General features: G+C 40.6%; 1 protein-coding gene across 1 annotated transcript in view; it reads left to right on the forward strand.

Annotated features, from left to right (window-relative positions):
* Nucleotides 1-14,610, forward strand: part of nrcama (neuronal cell adhesion molecule a) — a 61,020-nt gene extending 46,410 nt beyond the window's left edge. Inside the window, 25 exon segments of the mRNA XM_042511146.1 lie at nt 87-180; nt 182-216; nt 485-628; nt 767-845; nt 847-876; nt 1,065-1,231; nt 1,357-1,504; nt 1,795-1,925; nt 2,158-2,187; nt 3,109-3,210; nt 3,636-3,833; nt 3,922-3,992; nt 4,118-4,343; nt 5,267-5,382; nt 5,905-6,112; nt 6,233-6,355; nt 6,932-7,108; nt 7,324-7,335; nt 7,338-7,355; nt 7,950-8,015; nt 9,306-9,428; nt 9,598-9,753; nt 10,166-10,297; nt 10,877-10,955; nt 14,116-14,610. Of these exon segments, the coding sequence (XP_042367080.1) occupies nt 87-180; nt 182-216; nt 485-628; nt 767-845; nt 847-876; nt 1,065-1,231; nt 1,357-1,504; nt 1,795-1,925; nt 2,158-2,187; nt 3,109-3,210; nt 3,636-3,833; nt 3,922-3,992; nt 4,118-4,343; nt 5,267-5,382; nt 5,905-6,112; nt 6,233-6,355; nt 6,932-7,108; nt 7,324-7,335; nt 7,338-7,355; nt 7,950-8,015; nt 9,306-9,428; nt 9,598-9,753; nt 10,166-10,297; nt 10,877-10,955; nt 14,116-14,350 (2,900 nt within the window). The 3' untranslated portion in view covers nt 14,351-14,610.
* Nucleotides 14,611-17,941: the final 3,331 nt, after the last annotated feature.

The following is a 17,941-nucleotide window of genomic DNA, read 5'->3' on the forward strand; positions in this document are numbered from 1 at the left end:
AGTACCATATCATGTAGCAACATCATGTAACAAAGGGCTTAGCATTTTGTCTGTCTCTCTCAAAACTATTGCTCTGTCATCCACAGCTTCTCCTTTCTGGGTCAGCGCTCCCAGGAACCTGATCCTTGCCCCTAATGAGACTGGCATCCTGACTTGTCGAGTCAATGGAGATCCCAAACCTAATTTCTTGGTTTGTCAATGGCGTCCCCATAGAGAGTGAGTAACATGGGACCATGCTTGAGATATTATACTACATATATAATCATTTATATACAAAGCAAATGAGTTGTTGTAGTGGGAATTGAACTTCCAGTTGCAGTTTTTTCACTACACAGTATTGTATATAGTTTCATTTAATGCACATTAATTGTAATGTTTTGCTTTTACATTCACAACTTTAATGGTGCAGTTGAAGAACTTGGGCTGGAAAAAATATTTTTTCATGGTTTTAAATACCCCATCTCTCTCATCATCTCTTTTATAGATGTACCTGAGGACCACAGTCGGAAAGTGGAGGATGACACTGTGATTCTCAGCAATGTGCAATCAGGGTCCAGTGCTGTCTACCAGTGTAATGCATCCAATGAATTTGGTTACCTTTTGGCCAACGCCTTTGTCAACGTTCTCGGTGAGTTAAACTATCTGTTTAGCTCAAAATATATACAAAAGCTGATCTTAAAGTTTCGATATAGAGGCCTGTGCATGATGGAGGTCAATGAAGATATAGTTAGTGCTGAATTAGATCATGTTGTGCTTCTTCCCATAGCTGAGCCACCAAGGGTGCTCACTCCACCTAACCGCGTGTACCAGGTCATCACCAACAACCCTGCATTACTTCACTGTGCCCTTTGGCTCACCGATACCAACCATCACATGGTAAGATATGGTGAAGACCATTTCAACGAGAATGTGCAAAGAAACTATTTCAAAACTGTAAACTATTAAAATGGGTAACGCCACTGAGATTCAGAGTCTTGTTGTTTTTTTTTACTACTTCCACACCAATTGTGCTGCTCAGCACCATTGTATACTTAAACTTAATGTTGTTTGTTGTTTCTGTGCAGGTTTAAAGATAGTCAGACTAGCATTAAAAGTGGTGACCCTTATGTGATCCATGAGAATGGTACATTGGAGATCCATGTGGCCCAGCCACTAAACAGTGGAAAGTACACCTGCATTGCCACCAACAACCTTGGAATCAAGGAGAATCATGTCTACCTGGAGGTTAAAGGTCAGATATAGGGATTGGTGGTTCAACTCTTAGCCTGTAAATTATTATAGCTCATAAACAAGGTCATGTGACCATCAAGCTGTACTATTTGTTTGTATAAACTCTGTATTTTCTCAATCTTTCAGAGCCGACTCGTATCCTGAAACAGCCTGAGTACAAGGTGGTGCAGAGAGGAATGAGTGCTGTGTTTGAATGTAAAGTCAAACATGACCCATCCCTCGTTCCCGTCATGACCTGGCTCAAAGACAATGGAGAACTGCCTGATGATGAGAGGTACAAAGACCTTAAGAAACATAAGAGATGATTTTTTTTCATTTTAAAGGAATACTTCACGTCAATTCATGAAGAAAAATCAGTTTTTCTTGCATGCCTCCACGGTGAACGAAGAATCCAAAAATGGAGAAAATTCTTGACAAACTGAAGTCATAGGGCTTTATCAACATGTACGTTAATGGTCTACCACTGCCTCGATTGGTAGTTTGAGTTATTTTGTGACTTTGGTGAATCAGACTTTAAGCTTAAAAACACCAAAGTCACACATCTCTGCAATACTCTATTATCAGGTTTGTTGTGGACACGGACTTGGATAGTCTGACCGTCAAAGACGTGACAGATGGAGATGAGGGCACCTACACCTGCATCATGAACACCACCCTGGACAAGGACTCAGCCAGTGCTATGCTGACTGTCGTAGGTATGTTCTTTAAGGGTTTTTGACACTAAACAGAGCTCAGGGATCGTGAATGTAGAAATAACCCAATTTTTACATCCCCTAAACTGTTGGTCCCTTTTGTGCCAATTTTTTTTGTGTATCATTATTGGACCAAACTTACCACAGCATTTTCCCTGCTTTTCTGCAGTTTCTAATATCTGCCACTAACATCTAATCTTTTCTTGTACTTAACTCTTGCTTCTCGCTGTCTCAGAGGCTACTCCTACGCCAGCTATTGTCTACGGTAAACAATATTCACAGATTAGGATTTTGTAGCTTTCATTGTCTGCACCCAACCATCAAGTTCTGTTTGTAAAACTCTCCGTTTCACCTTAATGTTTTTTTAGTTACGTTGTTTTCAGTGCTTTTTTAAATTTCATATTGTACCATTTGATATTTATTCAGTCTTTTTTTTTATGAAGGGTATGTGTTTAAAAATTTGTTTTATTTTATTGTCTTCACCCAAACATCAACTTTGTTTGTATAACCTTTTTTTTTTTTGGTTGTTATTTATTTTATTTATTCTATGTAGTACCTTTGATTGTCATTCAGTCTTGTTTTATATAGGGTATGCATCTTAGAATTTGAAGTGTTTTTTTTTTTTTTTTTTTTTTTACCATTGTGGAAAAACAGCCTCCGCACACTCATTTTTGACCCACACAGGTGTTTTCACTTCTCCTGCCTGATTAGAGCCCTGCTCAGGTGTTTGTGGGCCAGCTGAGAGTGTGACTGATTGCAGAGGTCAAATCAACCAGGGGTGACAGCACCTGTCTGTGTGTGCATGGTCTGCTTAATCTCACAAAATGCTGCATTTTTAAAGAAAAAAATTCAAAAATGTTTTCCCCCCAAATTTATTTACTTCTTTCCCTTCCAGTGTGTTAATAAAAATAACGTGAATAACAGTGATATATTTGTCCACAGTTCAACTCTTTTAGTTTACTTTAATTCCACAGGCATTTATCAGAAAAAGAAAAATCTGTTTAAATACAAAGTTTTTGACTTCAAAAGCCAAACTTCAGCTACAGTATTCTAAGTAAATTGTCCTGCAACTCATTTACTGTAGAACTGTTTCAGTGTTTAATTTTTAGTCCATATGGTCGAAAGGACTTGCTGCAATTAAATAAAGAGTTTCATTTTTCTGTGGTCCTGGGCTTTGTGTTTTCAGAGAAACCCGACCCTCCGACTGACCTGGAACTGACAGACCAGACAGAGAGGAGCGTTCAGCTCACCTGGATCCCTGGAGACGAACACAACAGTCCCACACAGAGTATGAAAAGTTCAAACTACAATACACTTTCCCCAACTTGAAATTGGTTACCTGATAAATATGGGTCATGTAAACAGGAGTAATATATGAATTTTCATTTTCAGCCATGTAAAACAGCTTTTTTTCTCAGAACAAGGGCAAAAGCTGGAATATCTTGTGAATGTAAACATAGTCATGGACAAAAAAATAAATACAAAAATAATCCACGTTTAAAAAGTCAGAATTCTCTGTTGTGCAGGAAGTTCGGATAACTTTAGCAGCAACTGTATTTTTTAGTGAATAAACATAACTGAACCTTTGTAGCTGGAATGACAGCAATGAGCCACCGTGGCTAAATATACACAGAATGGCTTGAAAAACATTTTTTTGTCTTGTTTCTTTGAGGCAGTGTTTAAACTTCCATCTTTTTAAAAAATCTTCCCCAGAGTTTTTGATCCAATACGAAGATCTGCTCCACCAGCCAGGAATCTGGATCAACCTGACCGAAGCTGCCGGTACTAGCACCACAGTGCGGTTAAATCTTTCTCCATACGTCTACTACTCATTCAGAGTCCTGGCTCTGAATCACGTCGGCTACAGTGAGCCAAGCCAAGCCTCAAGCCAATACAGGACCAACCCTGCAGGTGATAAACATGGTCACCCTCCATTAAGGAAAAAAATCAATATTTAAAATATTGAAAAACATTCACATAACTTTTTTTTTTTTCCTAGCTCCTGATGAAAATCCATCTAATGTTCAGGGAGCAGGGACAATGCCTGGCAATCTAGTCATCTCCTGGACAGTAAGCTATCCTTTTAGATATATGATTGTGAGCTGCATGTGAGTAAAAGCTTGTTAAATATTTCACTGAACTCAAGGTAATATTTCAGTGTGCTATTTTTCACTGACAAAATATTTTCTGTGCAGCCACTGACAGGATTTCAGGCTAATGGACCCGGTCTGGAGTACAAAGTTCAGTGGAGACAAAAGGACGTAGATGAGGACTGGTCCTCAAAAACTGTGGCCAATGTTTCCCAGTTTATTGTGTCTGGAACTCCGACCTACGTGCCCTACGAGATCAAGGTTCAAGCTTTAAATGATTATGGCAACGGGCCAGAGCCTGAAGCAGTGATGGGATACTCTGGAGAAGACTGTGAGTGAACCATTTATACTTAATATTTAAAGGATTATTTAGTCACCGTGGTTCAAAATGCCCTAAGTTCAGTTCTTCAAAATATGTTGATATGCTTTGCTGGGATTCAACAAATCTGGCAAAATAATGCACTAAAAGCTGCAAGAGCTGCAGACCAAAGTGCTGATTCGCTGTGGGATCAGTTGTACTAGCAACACTTAGCAATCACAGAAAGTTACTAGAGTCAACATGGAAGTGGTAGTTTACATTTTTAAAAGTGGGATTGTACTTGCAGCCAAATACATTGTTAACCATACTGGTTAGTTTGTGTTATTCTGTGACTTTGGTTTTGCAAAGGGTTAGTTTGGATTCACGTAAGTCACACAGTAAGACAAACAAACTGACTGTGGCTTACAACAGCAACTCCCATGCTCTGTGAGGTAAAAATACTGTTTATGTCAAAAGAGTTCAACGACTTTCCCCATTAGATAAGGCTGTCTGATGGTAAAGGTAAAGGGGTAAAAATATTCTAAATATAGGGTACACTTAAACTGATGTTGATGGTTTTTTTTTATAAAACATATTTTTCTGCTTCCCAGTCCACAGCAGTGTATTACATTGTTTCTGCGGCAGTGCTCCTGCCTGGATCTCTAAAATGGGAGCATGCCGACCGACATCTCCATCGTACACCCCACTTAAAATCCAAATTATTTCTTGATTATAAGAATATTCAGTCAACATAAGTTGTCATGTCATTTTCCAGGTGTGCTATTAAATTTAAACATTTGCCATTTTGACCATTGACTCTGATCCTTTGTAGCAACATTTCTCATAAATTTGTGCAGCACGTTAGGTAGAAGTCTTTTCATATGACTTAATGATGATAGGTAGGTGACTTGATATTAGATCTCAACTAACTGCTTCTTTTTCACATTTCTCTGCAGTGCCTTTGTCTGCCCCTGACAGTGTGCAGATTATAGTGCGCAACAGCACACTTGCAGAAGTGCATTGGGAGCCTGTTTCTTTCCCCTCAGTCAGAGGAAAACTACAGGGATACAGGGTAATTTGTTTTTTTCTGCAGCATGTCTTCGGGTGTTGTTATGCTTGTCATTTCAGCGTTCGAGTCGCAAAAGTCTCACACACACAAGCTTTTTTTTTTTTAAACCTTGCTGCAACTTTTGCACAAATTCACTAAATGGAAACAATAAGCCAGCAAAACTAACAAATGAATGTAATGTCATTTGTTCTCTGTATTTAACCCCCACATTTCAGCACACCTTCCTCCATCAGTCTTTTACAGAATGAGTGAAAGCCCTGCCTATATATACACCCCACAAAACGGCTGTCCCTTTATCAATTATCCAATGAGGTTTAGACACATATTGACCCGCCTCCCAGGAAGTTTTCACTGCAAAACAGAAATTTCAAAATAAAGCTCTAAGCAAGGCAAATGAATAAGCGCTTTGTGTGGTACAATAGAGAGGTCTCTCTCAAGCCAGTTTTTTCATCATAAACCCATCTGCATGTTGAGGAAAACTCAATCGTGCCAAATTTCTAAATTAATTCCTGGTGTTTCTACTAGGTATACTACCGGCGTGAGCGTGGCTTGCATGAGACAGAGGAGGACACTGAGCAACAGGAACAAGTTCTGACATTCAGTGGGAATCGTAGCGAGGGACGCCTGCCAGGCCTCCAGCCTTACAGCCTCTACAACCTCACCATCAGGGTCCTCAATAGCAAAGGAGAAGGACCTCCTAGCCAGAGCGAGAAATTTGCAACACCCGAGGGAGGTGTGTATTACTGACGTTACCAGACATGGTTGTTCTGCAGACTGAAAGCGTCATGCATATAGACTTGAATAATCCCATGCAATGTGCAGACTCTGACTGTGGTTCTGTTTTTGTTTTCAGTCCCAGGGCCTCCTTCTTTCCTGAATGTCATAAACCCTGGTTTAGACTCTCTCACTCTGGAATGGGGCCCACCAATCAACAACAATGGACGTCTTGCTGGATACACACTGAAATACCAACCAGGTACCAGCTGCCTGACACTCTGTTGTGTTCTGCACAGTATAGAGTTGAACACAAAGTCTTATATTGATATATTGACAGTTTTATCGGTACAGGTACGTGCCTCTGCGGCCAGCCAGAGAGCAAACAGTTCTTTGATCACAATGAAAATGTTTTTGAAAGCTAAACATACAGATTGTGACTTTTTCGACTTTTTGACTCTATAATTCTCCAAAGTTATCTGAAATGTTTTGCATCACTTGCATTAGAAACAATCCTACACAGCCATCACTGGAATCTAGAATTTAAGTCTAGAAATTACACTAATATAAGTGTAGCTACTTTTATCTGCAACTATGCAGAAATGCCAGGTTTAAACAAAATGAATAGACATGGGGAAAAAAATGCTGTGCCATATTCCAATGTTGATTTAGAAATTGAATGTCTGTGTTACATATGAAGCTTCAAACTGTTTAGTTCAGCTCTAACACAGTATTATGCATCATCTATGCAAAGCAAAAAAACACTCTGTGTATTCCTAACTTTAACCTTTGCTTCCTTCAATTTCCTCATATTCCTCCTGTAACTCTGTCTCTGTAGTCAATAACACCAGTGAACTGGGACCAGTCAAGGTCATGAACTTCCCTCCCAATGAGACCACCATCACCCTGGGCAACCTAAACTCCAGCATGCTCTACAAGTTTTACTTGAGTGCAAAGACAACCAAGGGCTCAGGCCCCTTCATCACTGAGGAGGCCTTCACGGTCATGGACACAAGTGAGTTATTTTAGTTTCATCCATTGCAAATTATAAGCAAAACAGGAGAAAAAGGTCAAACTCTTATTTCAGTGGAATTTAAGCAAATTTAAAAAAAGAGTGCAAGGGTCAGACTCACAGTGTCCTAACAAATATTAGCGAATCACATGAGTTTAAGCATTAGGTCCTACTGCATTCCACACCTTATACCCCCTCTATCTCTTTTTTCCTTAAAGTTCGTACTCAGCCCCTGTAGAGCCGGGCAAAGGTAACCTGAGTTTGCCACTGGAAGCACCTGCATGTTATCCATACCATCAGAAAAAGAGCATAGATATAGTTTATTTATCCCTGCATGTTACTAAGTCAGCATGTCTGAAAACATAAAAATAGGGCTCAAGTTTGACAGACTTCCATGGCATCTGCAAGCAAACCATGCTTGTGTCCTGTGCTGAGATAATAGGTTGTGATTATTGCACCATATTAGATTTTTAGAATTCAATGTGCTTGCAATCTTGACCTCTTGTATGTCTTCAAATGAACATGCTTTCATTGGAAGGCCTCGCGCATGATGCTTGTGAATGTTTCACTCCAGCACTAACACATTTTATATACCTGCTGATGAGAGAAACTGCGCAATTAAATTACTAGAATTTGGTGTAGTACGCATGCTGTGGTGCTCTGATTCAGAGTTTCAGGTGCTCATCATAACTCTGAATCTGAGGATTGAGAGGTGTTGCAGCATGTTGTTTAATGAAGCATGTCAGTAGCAGCTTTTTTATATGAAACAGCGGCTGGTGTTCACTGTATGCAGACGACTACGTTGTCTATGTGTGTTGTCTCACTCTTTTCCGTGTTCTTTCAGGCCCTACAGAGCCCCCTCACCCAACCTCCCCCATCACTCAGTCTCCGAGTCCCCCGATTCATAAGGGTACAAGCACTCCCTGTGTCCCCCTCTACCTCCCCCAAATATCTACATGTATTCTGTGCTCTGCGAAAAATGCTCCATCTCAGAAAAAGAGTCTTTAAAATAGTATTTTAAAAATTTGGGTCAATTTTCAAGCTGATTTCTGTTGGATTTCTCTCACTAAACTGACACCTGACTTATTTTAAGAGGACAAATGTAAGTCCTCAGGGAGATGGCCACTTTTTCGCAACTATATAACAAATCTGTTTCTATTGTTGCGGCAGGACCCAACACTATATGTATTTTGTCATGTACCAAAAATAGTGGCGCTGTGTATTGTATAGTGGGACAGTTTTCTTAAACTGACGTGTGAGGCGGGACAGAGAGTCAACGGCCAGCTGCTTGTAAATTAAGGCTCTGCTCAGTTGTACATTTTTTAAATTAACTCTGACACTAGAACAAACATGGAGTTTCCTTCTAATTCGATGATGTTTCTTTTCAGTGTTGTTTCTCCTCACTCCTGTACTTATGCTCCATAGTAGTATTCGAAAGGTTTTTATTTAATAGGAGGGACTTTAACCCTGTTCTCATCCCCTGGACGTCAAATAAGGGCACTTAGCAACTTATGTGTGGTGTGCAACTAATACTAGAGTCAATACTTGATGCTGAGAGTGTTATAGTGTAACGCCGAAAAAGCAGCAGCAAAGTACAGCTCGCGACAATTTTTTTTTTGGTCCATGTCTTTCAGGCAAAATGTCATGTTTACTGATAGACTGCTGGCATTCTCTGACGGCAATTCACAGCTTAAACACTTTGCCACAGTATCACATAGCTGCAGCTCAGAGTGACTGCTGCAGCTTGGATATTGCATGGCAGCTTGCCGCAGGCCACACTTCACCACTGCTTGATGGGTTTTTGGGCACAAAGTAAGAAAGTACGCATAAGTGTAGCAGTCAAACAAAACCAGCCTTTCACAGAGGAAAGCACAGATTGCATCAGTGTGAAACCACAAGTCAACATTGTTAAGCCTTAACATTTAAAGTAACGTTACATCACTTACATACAGTGGTCACTTACTTTGCATATTTACGTCACGCCACGTAACCAAGGTACTTATTTTAACCCAAAACAGCTGAAACCAAATGTGTTCCACGTATGTCACATAGAGATGATAAAGGGTGATTGTGCACCGCCAATAGATGCCAAGAGTTTTTGAAAACCCGGGAATGTGAACATGTTGGGACTTTGTAAAAACTGGTCCAGGAATTAAAGGAATTAAAGCTCTTATTTTGTTTTTCTCTCTTGTGTGCTAAGCGCCACCTGTCGGCCCTGCGTTTGGCACAGTTAACACATCTGTATCGGAGGACGGTGCAGTGATCAGTTGGGATTACTTTGGACACCATAAGAATGTATATGTGGAGTATATTGTAGAAAACAGTAAGGCTTTGCTTTGTATTTGCAGTCATCTCGAAACATGAGTGCATGCATTGATTGGCAGTTAATAAGTTGATCTAGAAACCATCAAAACTGATGTTCAAATATTCAAATAATTCCTCCCAAATGCTCCCTGAATCTAATCCTTCTCCATCCGCTACACCGATTCCAGGTAAAGAGGACTGGAAAAAGGAGTTGGTAAATGGTTCACACTGGCATATGATTAAAGGTCTAAAGCCGGGGACGTCCTATAAGGTCCGTGTGGTAGCTAGAGACCCGGCTGACCCGACTGTCCACAGCACAGATGAAGTGTTGATTGCAGTGCCAGGTGAGGCGGCATGCCTCAGGATAGATGTTTGTAATTTGTGTCTCATTTTTGCCATCCCCTTTCTGTTCCAGCACTGTGTCATTATCAGACATGCATTCGGACATGAATGTACGGTAGTTAGTTTGCTAGTTAGTGTAGAAGTCGGTCTGATGCATGTCCATTATATCATCACTAAGAGATCCATTTATTTTTCTGTTGTGGCTTTTGTTTTTTACGTTTTCTTGTGTTTACAGTGCCTAATTTGATCATTGCATATTAACCCATTTAAAAAATGTCATTTCTGTGTTTACAGCCTCTTTTAATCTCTTTGTTGCTCTGCATGAGGAAAACAGATCGCTCCATTTTAGCAGCCTGGATTGAAATTTGGACTGACAGTAATGCTTGTCTCTCTCCTTTCTGTGTGTTTGTTTAGCTGCCCCCAGCCGGCAGGTGGACATCGCAACTCAGGGCTGGTTTATTGGACTAATGTGTGCCATCGCTCTCCTCATCTTAGTACTCCTCATAGTGTGCTTCATCAAGAGGAACAAGGGTGGCAAATATCCAGGTAAAACAACAGCATTATCAGTATATGCCAGGCATGTCCAAAGTCTGGCTCAGAGGCCAAATGTGGCCCGCGGACCATCTTTTAACAGCCCTTGGCTTGACTTTCAATGTATGCTATATGTGGCCCTCCACACGAAATTGGTCAATTGGTTTGCATTTTTTTCCTTAACCTCATTATGTCCGCACTCACACAGTTCGTTTACATGCTATAAGTCTGAACTGGAACTAATTTTTTACCAGTTTAACAGTTACTTAGCAGCAGACATTTCCTGCTAGGTAGCGGACATGGCCAAGGCAAGAAAGTCAACAGTGAGGGCCATCGGTACTACATGGTAGAAAGTTTCTTTTTGGTGTATTGTCACTGAAAGATGAAACAGTTGTGTTTGTTATTTTGTTTGTGATTTTTTAAATGTTTAATAACCCGTTTCATGCAAGAAGCAGCTGGCCCCCAGGCATTTTCACATTTTCTAATCTGGCCCCCCACTCACAAAAGTTTGGACACCTCTGGTATATGCTGTAAAGTCAAGCTTAATGACGTGGATGGATCGAAATTTGAAAAATAAAAATGTGTAATCTACAGTGAAAGAAAAAGAAGATGCTCACCAAGACCCAGAGATCCAGCCTATGAAGGAGGATGATGGGACATTTGGAGAGTACAGGTGAGAAATGGAAAAGAAAAGACCACAGCCGGGCATACACTGTATAATATGAGCTGCAAGACTTAGAGTTGGCTAATTTCTGCTTCGTCAAGCATAGCTTGCCATGCAAAGAGACGATCATGGTCAGGTAACTTGCTCCTGACCTACTGTTGGATATTCATATAAAGTTCTGATATGTGAAAATTTTGGTCAGCAGTTGCCAAGCTCTCACACAGTTGAAGCAGAGCCACGAGTTAATTCCCCAAATTCACTACTCTGGTGCAAAATGGCACATGAAGCATTTGGAAGTGTAATGATGTATCACGAGGACAGAAAATATGGAGCCGATGTTGGCCCCACTGTGGCAACAGCATCATTGCCTCCTCAGGGATGTACAGTCAGGAGAGGCAATCAAGCCAATTTTTGGGGCCCCCCCAAATTTTTGAGAAAAGGGGCCCTTGATGGCACATTTTGCAGTTACAACTGTAACCCACCTTAAACCTCCCATAAAAACACACTATACAGTGCATCACCACTGCCACAAAATCCTCCAAAGTGGGACCCTGTGTGTGTGTGTGTGTGTGTGTGTGTGTGTGTGTGTGTGTGTGTGTGTGTGTGTGTGTGTGTGTGTGTTGTGTGTGTGTAGTTGTGTTTCTATCAAAAGCTTTCAATATAGTACCTTTGGAACCAAATGTAACACCTATGAAGAGGTACCTTGACCCTAGATCTGTTTAGTGTTTCCACCAAAGACAGTATTCTTAGATGTTGCCACTTGTTGCTTCGTCCAGCAGCACTTGCTGTGTTTCCTTGTTCACCGGTGATACAGGGTAAATCTGCAACCAATTTATTGTCCAAAGAACGGGGCTGCAAGCAGGAGTGAGAGCCTCTCTCAATGATAAATTCATTTTAATGGAGCATGGGATCCACAGACTGTATTTTCTATTTTTACACATACAGTGTGAGCATTAAAATCATGGCTTGACGATCGGACCGCACAGTGTGAGCACATAAATTCTGAGCTTCACATGATAAACGATTTCCTCGTACAGTGGGAGTTGGAATTAAACAACATTGTCACAATTGTACAGTGTATGCCCAGCTTTACATAGGACTACAGCCCACATTAGTTTTATGATTTCTTTTCTTTTTTTCATTCATCATGTCCTGACTGTTTGTAGAACATTTTACCAGGCTGCAGAGACACTCTCCCCACCAGACTCCATTACCAAACACTCCATAGAGGCAAGGCAAAAATCAGCACAGCTCTGTGTTGATTCTTATAATGATCAACTCACCTTCATACTGACATTAACAGTTTTGCACAATGCAAAATATGTCCATTTTAACAAACCAGTTAAATGCTAACTGTTCTCACAACAAGTCTACTATGGTGATGTAGTTTATATCATCACATTTCCACATTTTTCCAAGAATATTGAGGAAAAGTTTAAATAGTTAGAAAGAATGAAATATATGTTAAATGTAATGTGGATGTCACTTTGCTTTAAATGTTTCCATATGCATGCTCTGTCTTGTCTGTGCATAAAAGAATAGACACTCATTGTGGCTCATGAATTGCTTTTCATGTGTCCTTCCATTCTTTGTTTTCCGTTGGGTTTAGGTCTATGGAGAGGTAAGACAAGATGCGGTAAAACCAGCATGCAATTCTAATTCTAAAAGCAAGGAGAAAGCACATCATCTGATCCGGTTGACTATGTCATCATATTCACTGACATAGTCAACACCATAACCCACAGTTACAACATTAACACTAAAACTTAACATGAAAAATGACTTATTCTACTTCCCTCACTTCATGAATTAAATTTAATGCAAATGCATTCAGCTTGAAAAAATGAATTCAAATTGTAGAGCTTGCATAATATTGACTGGAATATTTCTTTTTAGATCAAATAAAAACAGCCTTTATTTTGGGGGAAACAACTAAAAATAAGAGTGCATATTTGACGATTGCATGTAAACTGAGAGCATATGGGTTGATTTTATTTCAGAAACTGAATTTGTAACCTGGTAAAGTACTGCAAGAGACTGAACAGCACGCATTTGCAAAATCCTCCTCAACAGTGGTCACCAACCCTAAATCTTAACAGCACCTGGCACTAACCCTATAGATAATACTATTAGATACCATTGATGTGGCTGAGCTGCTCCACTGTGCAAGTAGCATGAAATATGTTTATACTGTACATTATAATAAACCTTCATATAATGAGCAATTCTGTGTGTTTGTCAACTTAAAGCTCGTAGGCAGTTGGGTGGAAAAAAAGCGGGATTTGAAAATACACCCTTTACACGCATCTCTCCTTTCTGTATGTATGCTTATGCTTCATACAGCAATCCAGTGTTTTCCATACATTGATTTATTTAATCTAATTTCATTTTAGAGTTGCCCGAGTACACTCACTCAGCCCCTCCTTGCCCCGCTCTCTCTTTTTTTTATCAGACCACAAATAAGACAAGAATTATCAACCTAGCCACCCTGTGGTCCCTCTGCTTTGTTCCCCTTTGCTGTGGACTGGCAGAAGGGGGAGAAGCAGAAACTCTGGAGTCGGACATTCAGTCAACAGCTGTAGAACTTGAATTCAGCCCAGCAAACACTAGAGCCATGTGTCACAGTGGGCTAGTGGCCAACAGCAGTGCAGGGTCTAACCTGTGTAGAGGCAGCAACAGAAAGCTTGCTGCGCTAGCTAACATTTCCTACCACTGCCACTGAAGGGCATCTGCATTTGTAGAACAGTCAATACGAACGCCCTCTCCCTGAAATGACCTGTGGTTGTCCATAGTCATCTGTTATGGGCTAGATTTTCATAAGCCTGAAATTAGATTCAAGAGGAGGTGCAGAAGTCTAGTTGTCTTTCTGTCCACTTGAATTACAATATGCTGAAAGTTTATTTTGGGATTTTTGCCCAATGCCACCAAACAAAAAACTGCCTACCCAAGCTTTAATGTTGCTTTATAAGCACATTTGTACTAAAAATGTATACAAAATACAACAGCAATGCATTATGTCATTACATATATGTGGTATATGTGCAGTGGAAAGGCGTACTTATGTAAATTGCTAATGCTTGGATAATAGCCTGTGCCATCAGGGTTTCTGACCACTGCAGACAAAAGTTCAAGCTGGTTTTCTCAATAACCTTTTTTCTACCATTTACAGTGACACTGAAGACCACAAGCCGCTGAAGGGCAGCCGGACGCCGTCCAATGGGACGGTGCGCCGCGACGAGAGTGACGACAGCCTGGTGGACTATGGGGAGGGCGGGGACGGACAGTTCAACGAGGACGGCTCCTTCATCGGCCAGTACAGCGGCAAGAAAGAGAAAGACACACATGAAGGCAACGAGAGCTCGGAGGCCCCATCGCCCGTGAACGCCATGAACTCGTTCGTCTAACGAAGGGGCCGCGGCCTGGCTGCGACGATTGCTATGGCCACTCCATGTCACCCTGGCAAATGTGACCATCTCGGCATGGTGACAGTTGCTAAGGTGACAGTCGTTGTGGACTTCTACCATGGTGGCTGTCACTCCGGTGGCCCCCCTCGCCACGGCTACCTGTCACCAAGACTGCTGACACGCCCTCATCTCCCACACCCACCCTGTCACACTGTGACCCCCTGATCAACACACACTCAACATGGCCAAAACACCACATTCCCACATAACCATTGAAAGGTGTGAAACGAGGGATGTGAGGACTCTGAGAAAAAGAGGGAAGGAGAGAGGAAGCAATACAGAAAAGCAGAAGGAATGTACGAGAGTTTTCCCACTCAGACTGAGCAGAAGTGTGTGTGTGTGTGTGTGTGTGTGTGTGTGTGTGTGTGTGTGTGTGTTAGTGCCATTTGATCTCTCCAACAAACATGATGTATCCAAATATATATATTTTATCAAAGTGACCCGCAGGCAGGCAATATGCATTGAATCATAAACATCTGCATGTAAATCATGATTCTGTTGAGCATTTTACCACCTTCGTGTTGCAGAGGTGAGCTGTGTGTTGAGACTGTATATGGTGCACGCCTATAGCGACTGGGTATTCCTTTTTTTTTTTTTCAGTCAAAGTGTTAAATGGCGTATGATATATAGAGAAAAAATGGCGGCAGGGTCTTTTGTGGACACCACCGCGAAAAGTGTGACTCAAAGTAGAAGCTAGCATATGTCTTTTTGAGACAGATGAACTGTTTGTACATATGTAACAGAATAAGAAGAAAGCTATATTTCAAAGTCGGGGATGTCAATGTGTCGTCATTGGAAACCTGGCGAGAGAAACACTTCGGTCACCAGCCAGCCAGAACTCCCTCACTTATTGTAATCGGCCTGTTTTTACCCTCATGTTCTCTCCAGATTGCTTGCTTTTTTCCTTTTCTTTCCTAATCTGTTCCTTCACTTTGAGCCTATGCTTCTTGCGACAAAAGCACTAACTGTACTGCTGTGATTGAGCCAGTGTCATCGTCAAGTGCTTCCTAGGCCTTTATTTTAGGTGATTGTGTTGTTGTTAACACCAACTGCTGCCCCAACATCATCTTTAATAGCATTTCCATTTATGTACTGGCAGAAAGAAAGGAATTACATACAATTAATGCACCTGAGCAGGATCCAGTGGGACACACTTTAATTTCTGGATGATTAGATTTTGATGATCAAGAACCTCTCAGCACGGTTTCTAGTGCCTTCGTAGAGAACAGTGACATAGATCCATAGTTACATCCCTCTTCATACACAGGACAGACCTGGAATCAGTGCAGTTCATGAGAGAGTCCATGAATACTTTGCATTACAGAATACCCCAACATAATACTAAAAATGTGTTCCTGGTAGCATGTTTAAACTAAGGTCCTTTATGGACACCAAGTCTATAAAACATGTGAGGCTGTATTAAAAATATACTGTGCAGGAACTGTTTGTTAACAGTATTGCCAGCAAAAAGTTGATGTCAATCCCAGTTTTTTGCACTTGGAGTTAGTTTTGTGTTGATATTATATATGTATATATATATATACACATATATATATACAAGGAGATGGATGGATCAGACTAAATCTGACTTTCATCCTGGAGACCACAGTTTGTGTCCAGTGTGAAACCAAAAGTCACCATTGTTTTAATGTGAGGTTATGTAATTTACATACTGCTGGGTGCACTAATGACACATAACTCACATGATGTATTTGTCATGTTATTATGTATCAAAAGTACTTATTTAACCCAAAACATTATCTTTTTTCTAAATGTAACCCAATAGTTTTGCCCTTTAAACAGCATCAACCATTTGTTCCACTGTGTTTCAGCTGTGTGCCCTGTACACGAGACAGAGGAGCATTACAGTTCAGTATATGAAGCCCTGGGATGAGAACAGGCTGGATTATTTTTACGAGTCTAGACATTCTACACAATCATAAATATATCTATACATGTATAAAACTCTGCACAGTATATCTTTATATAACTTAACATAGCATCTTTGAGTCTCACTTTGGGGTCCAGGGTTCCTACACAAAGCTGAAAACTATTTAGGGATTTCAAAAAATTCACATCGGCATTACTTGCAAGGAATAATTTTCAGCTATAGATTGTTATGGCCTTATTGACAATCATACACAAAGTTATTATCATCAGCTCATATGGCATACAAACAGCCCGCCAAAACATACCATCCAGCTACAAATTAAAGGAAAAAGTGTGGAATCTTAAAATGTGTAGGAAACCTGAGGTCAGAGCATGGACGTCTTCATGTACTCATATCAAACATCCTTCCCTTAACATATTCATCTTGAGGAGGAGCCGCTGCACCGGCAGCACTAAACTACTGCCAACCTACTCACCAGGTAACTGCCAACAGGAACCAGACTCGCTGTCTGGTACAGACTACTGTTAGAATGGGACTTCCTGTCACTGGTAGCACTTAGAAAAGAAGGCGTCAGAAAAAATTATGCTGAATGTGGAAACAAGTGTATCTGTTTATGTGAATGAAAAATATTGCTTGTTTCACTGCAAATGGTAAAACACACTGGTGACTTTGGTTTATGCATTTAACCTTATATCTGTGTATGTCGTCACGCTCTGAGCGCCACTCTCAGTGAGTTTTCTATTACTGTAAATGAATGAAGCTTGTGCGTGAATGTTTGGGTGCACGAGTGTGTGTGTGTGCAGCACATGCATGCTACTGTGTTACAGCGTGCGTGATGTATAATATCGCTTTTCCATGGATAACAGTCGATAATTCTGATGTGCGTCTACTCTCAACAGGAGATACAAGACCTTTTTTTTTTCAGAGAACATTTCCACATTTTAGGTTTATCATAACTTGCATCAAGTTTTTAGGCTGCAATGTGTCAGCTTTTCACGTGTAGATATTTTTGTTGTATTTTGTAAATAACGGCTTGACTTGAGAGCAGATATGTCTGAGGTCACAGAGGTGAGAAGTTGACCTCAGTGAGCCCCCCTTTGCATTATGGGTGGGAGGGTGTTGTGTGAGATGAGACTATTTACAATTTTCACTCTTTAATTTGCTGTGAAATTTTGTTTCTTTCATTTTTTTTGTTTTTGAACTTGTCAGGTGAATTTGCTAGCTCAAATGTTTAGCCTATCAGGTATCAAAGGAGATTATTTAACTTGTGACTGAGCTCTTGTGACACCTGTATTGTTTATGTCTCTGACAGTTCATGCACCTTTTCTGTATTTTTTTATATAAAAAAGGCACTTTCTTAAACAGGATGTGTCATTTCAAACACATCTGGTTTACGACAACATCTGCTACCCGACCGCAGCATTTTGTCCCAAACTAGACATCAGATGAAACTGACACATCCTTTTAAGAGTGCGAACCTAAAACAAACAAAACAAAACTGTAATTTGGAGCAAACAGAAGGATGGCCGGCATGGACGAATAAACAGACTGGCACACTGGAGTGTGAAAACCCAGGAAACTGTTCTAGTGACTGGTGAACATACAGTAGGATATATATGATATGATATAATATGACATTC

This window comes from Plectropomus leopardus, chromosome 22 (assembly GCF_008729295.1).
Source record: "Plectropomus leopardus isolate mb chromosome 22, YSFRI_Pleo_2.0, whole genome shotgun sequence".
NCBI lineage: Eukaryota > Metazoa > Chordata > Actinopteri > Perciformes > Serranidae > Plectropomus > Plectropomus leopardus.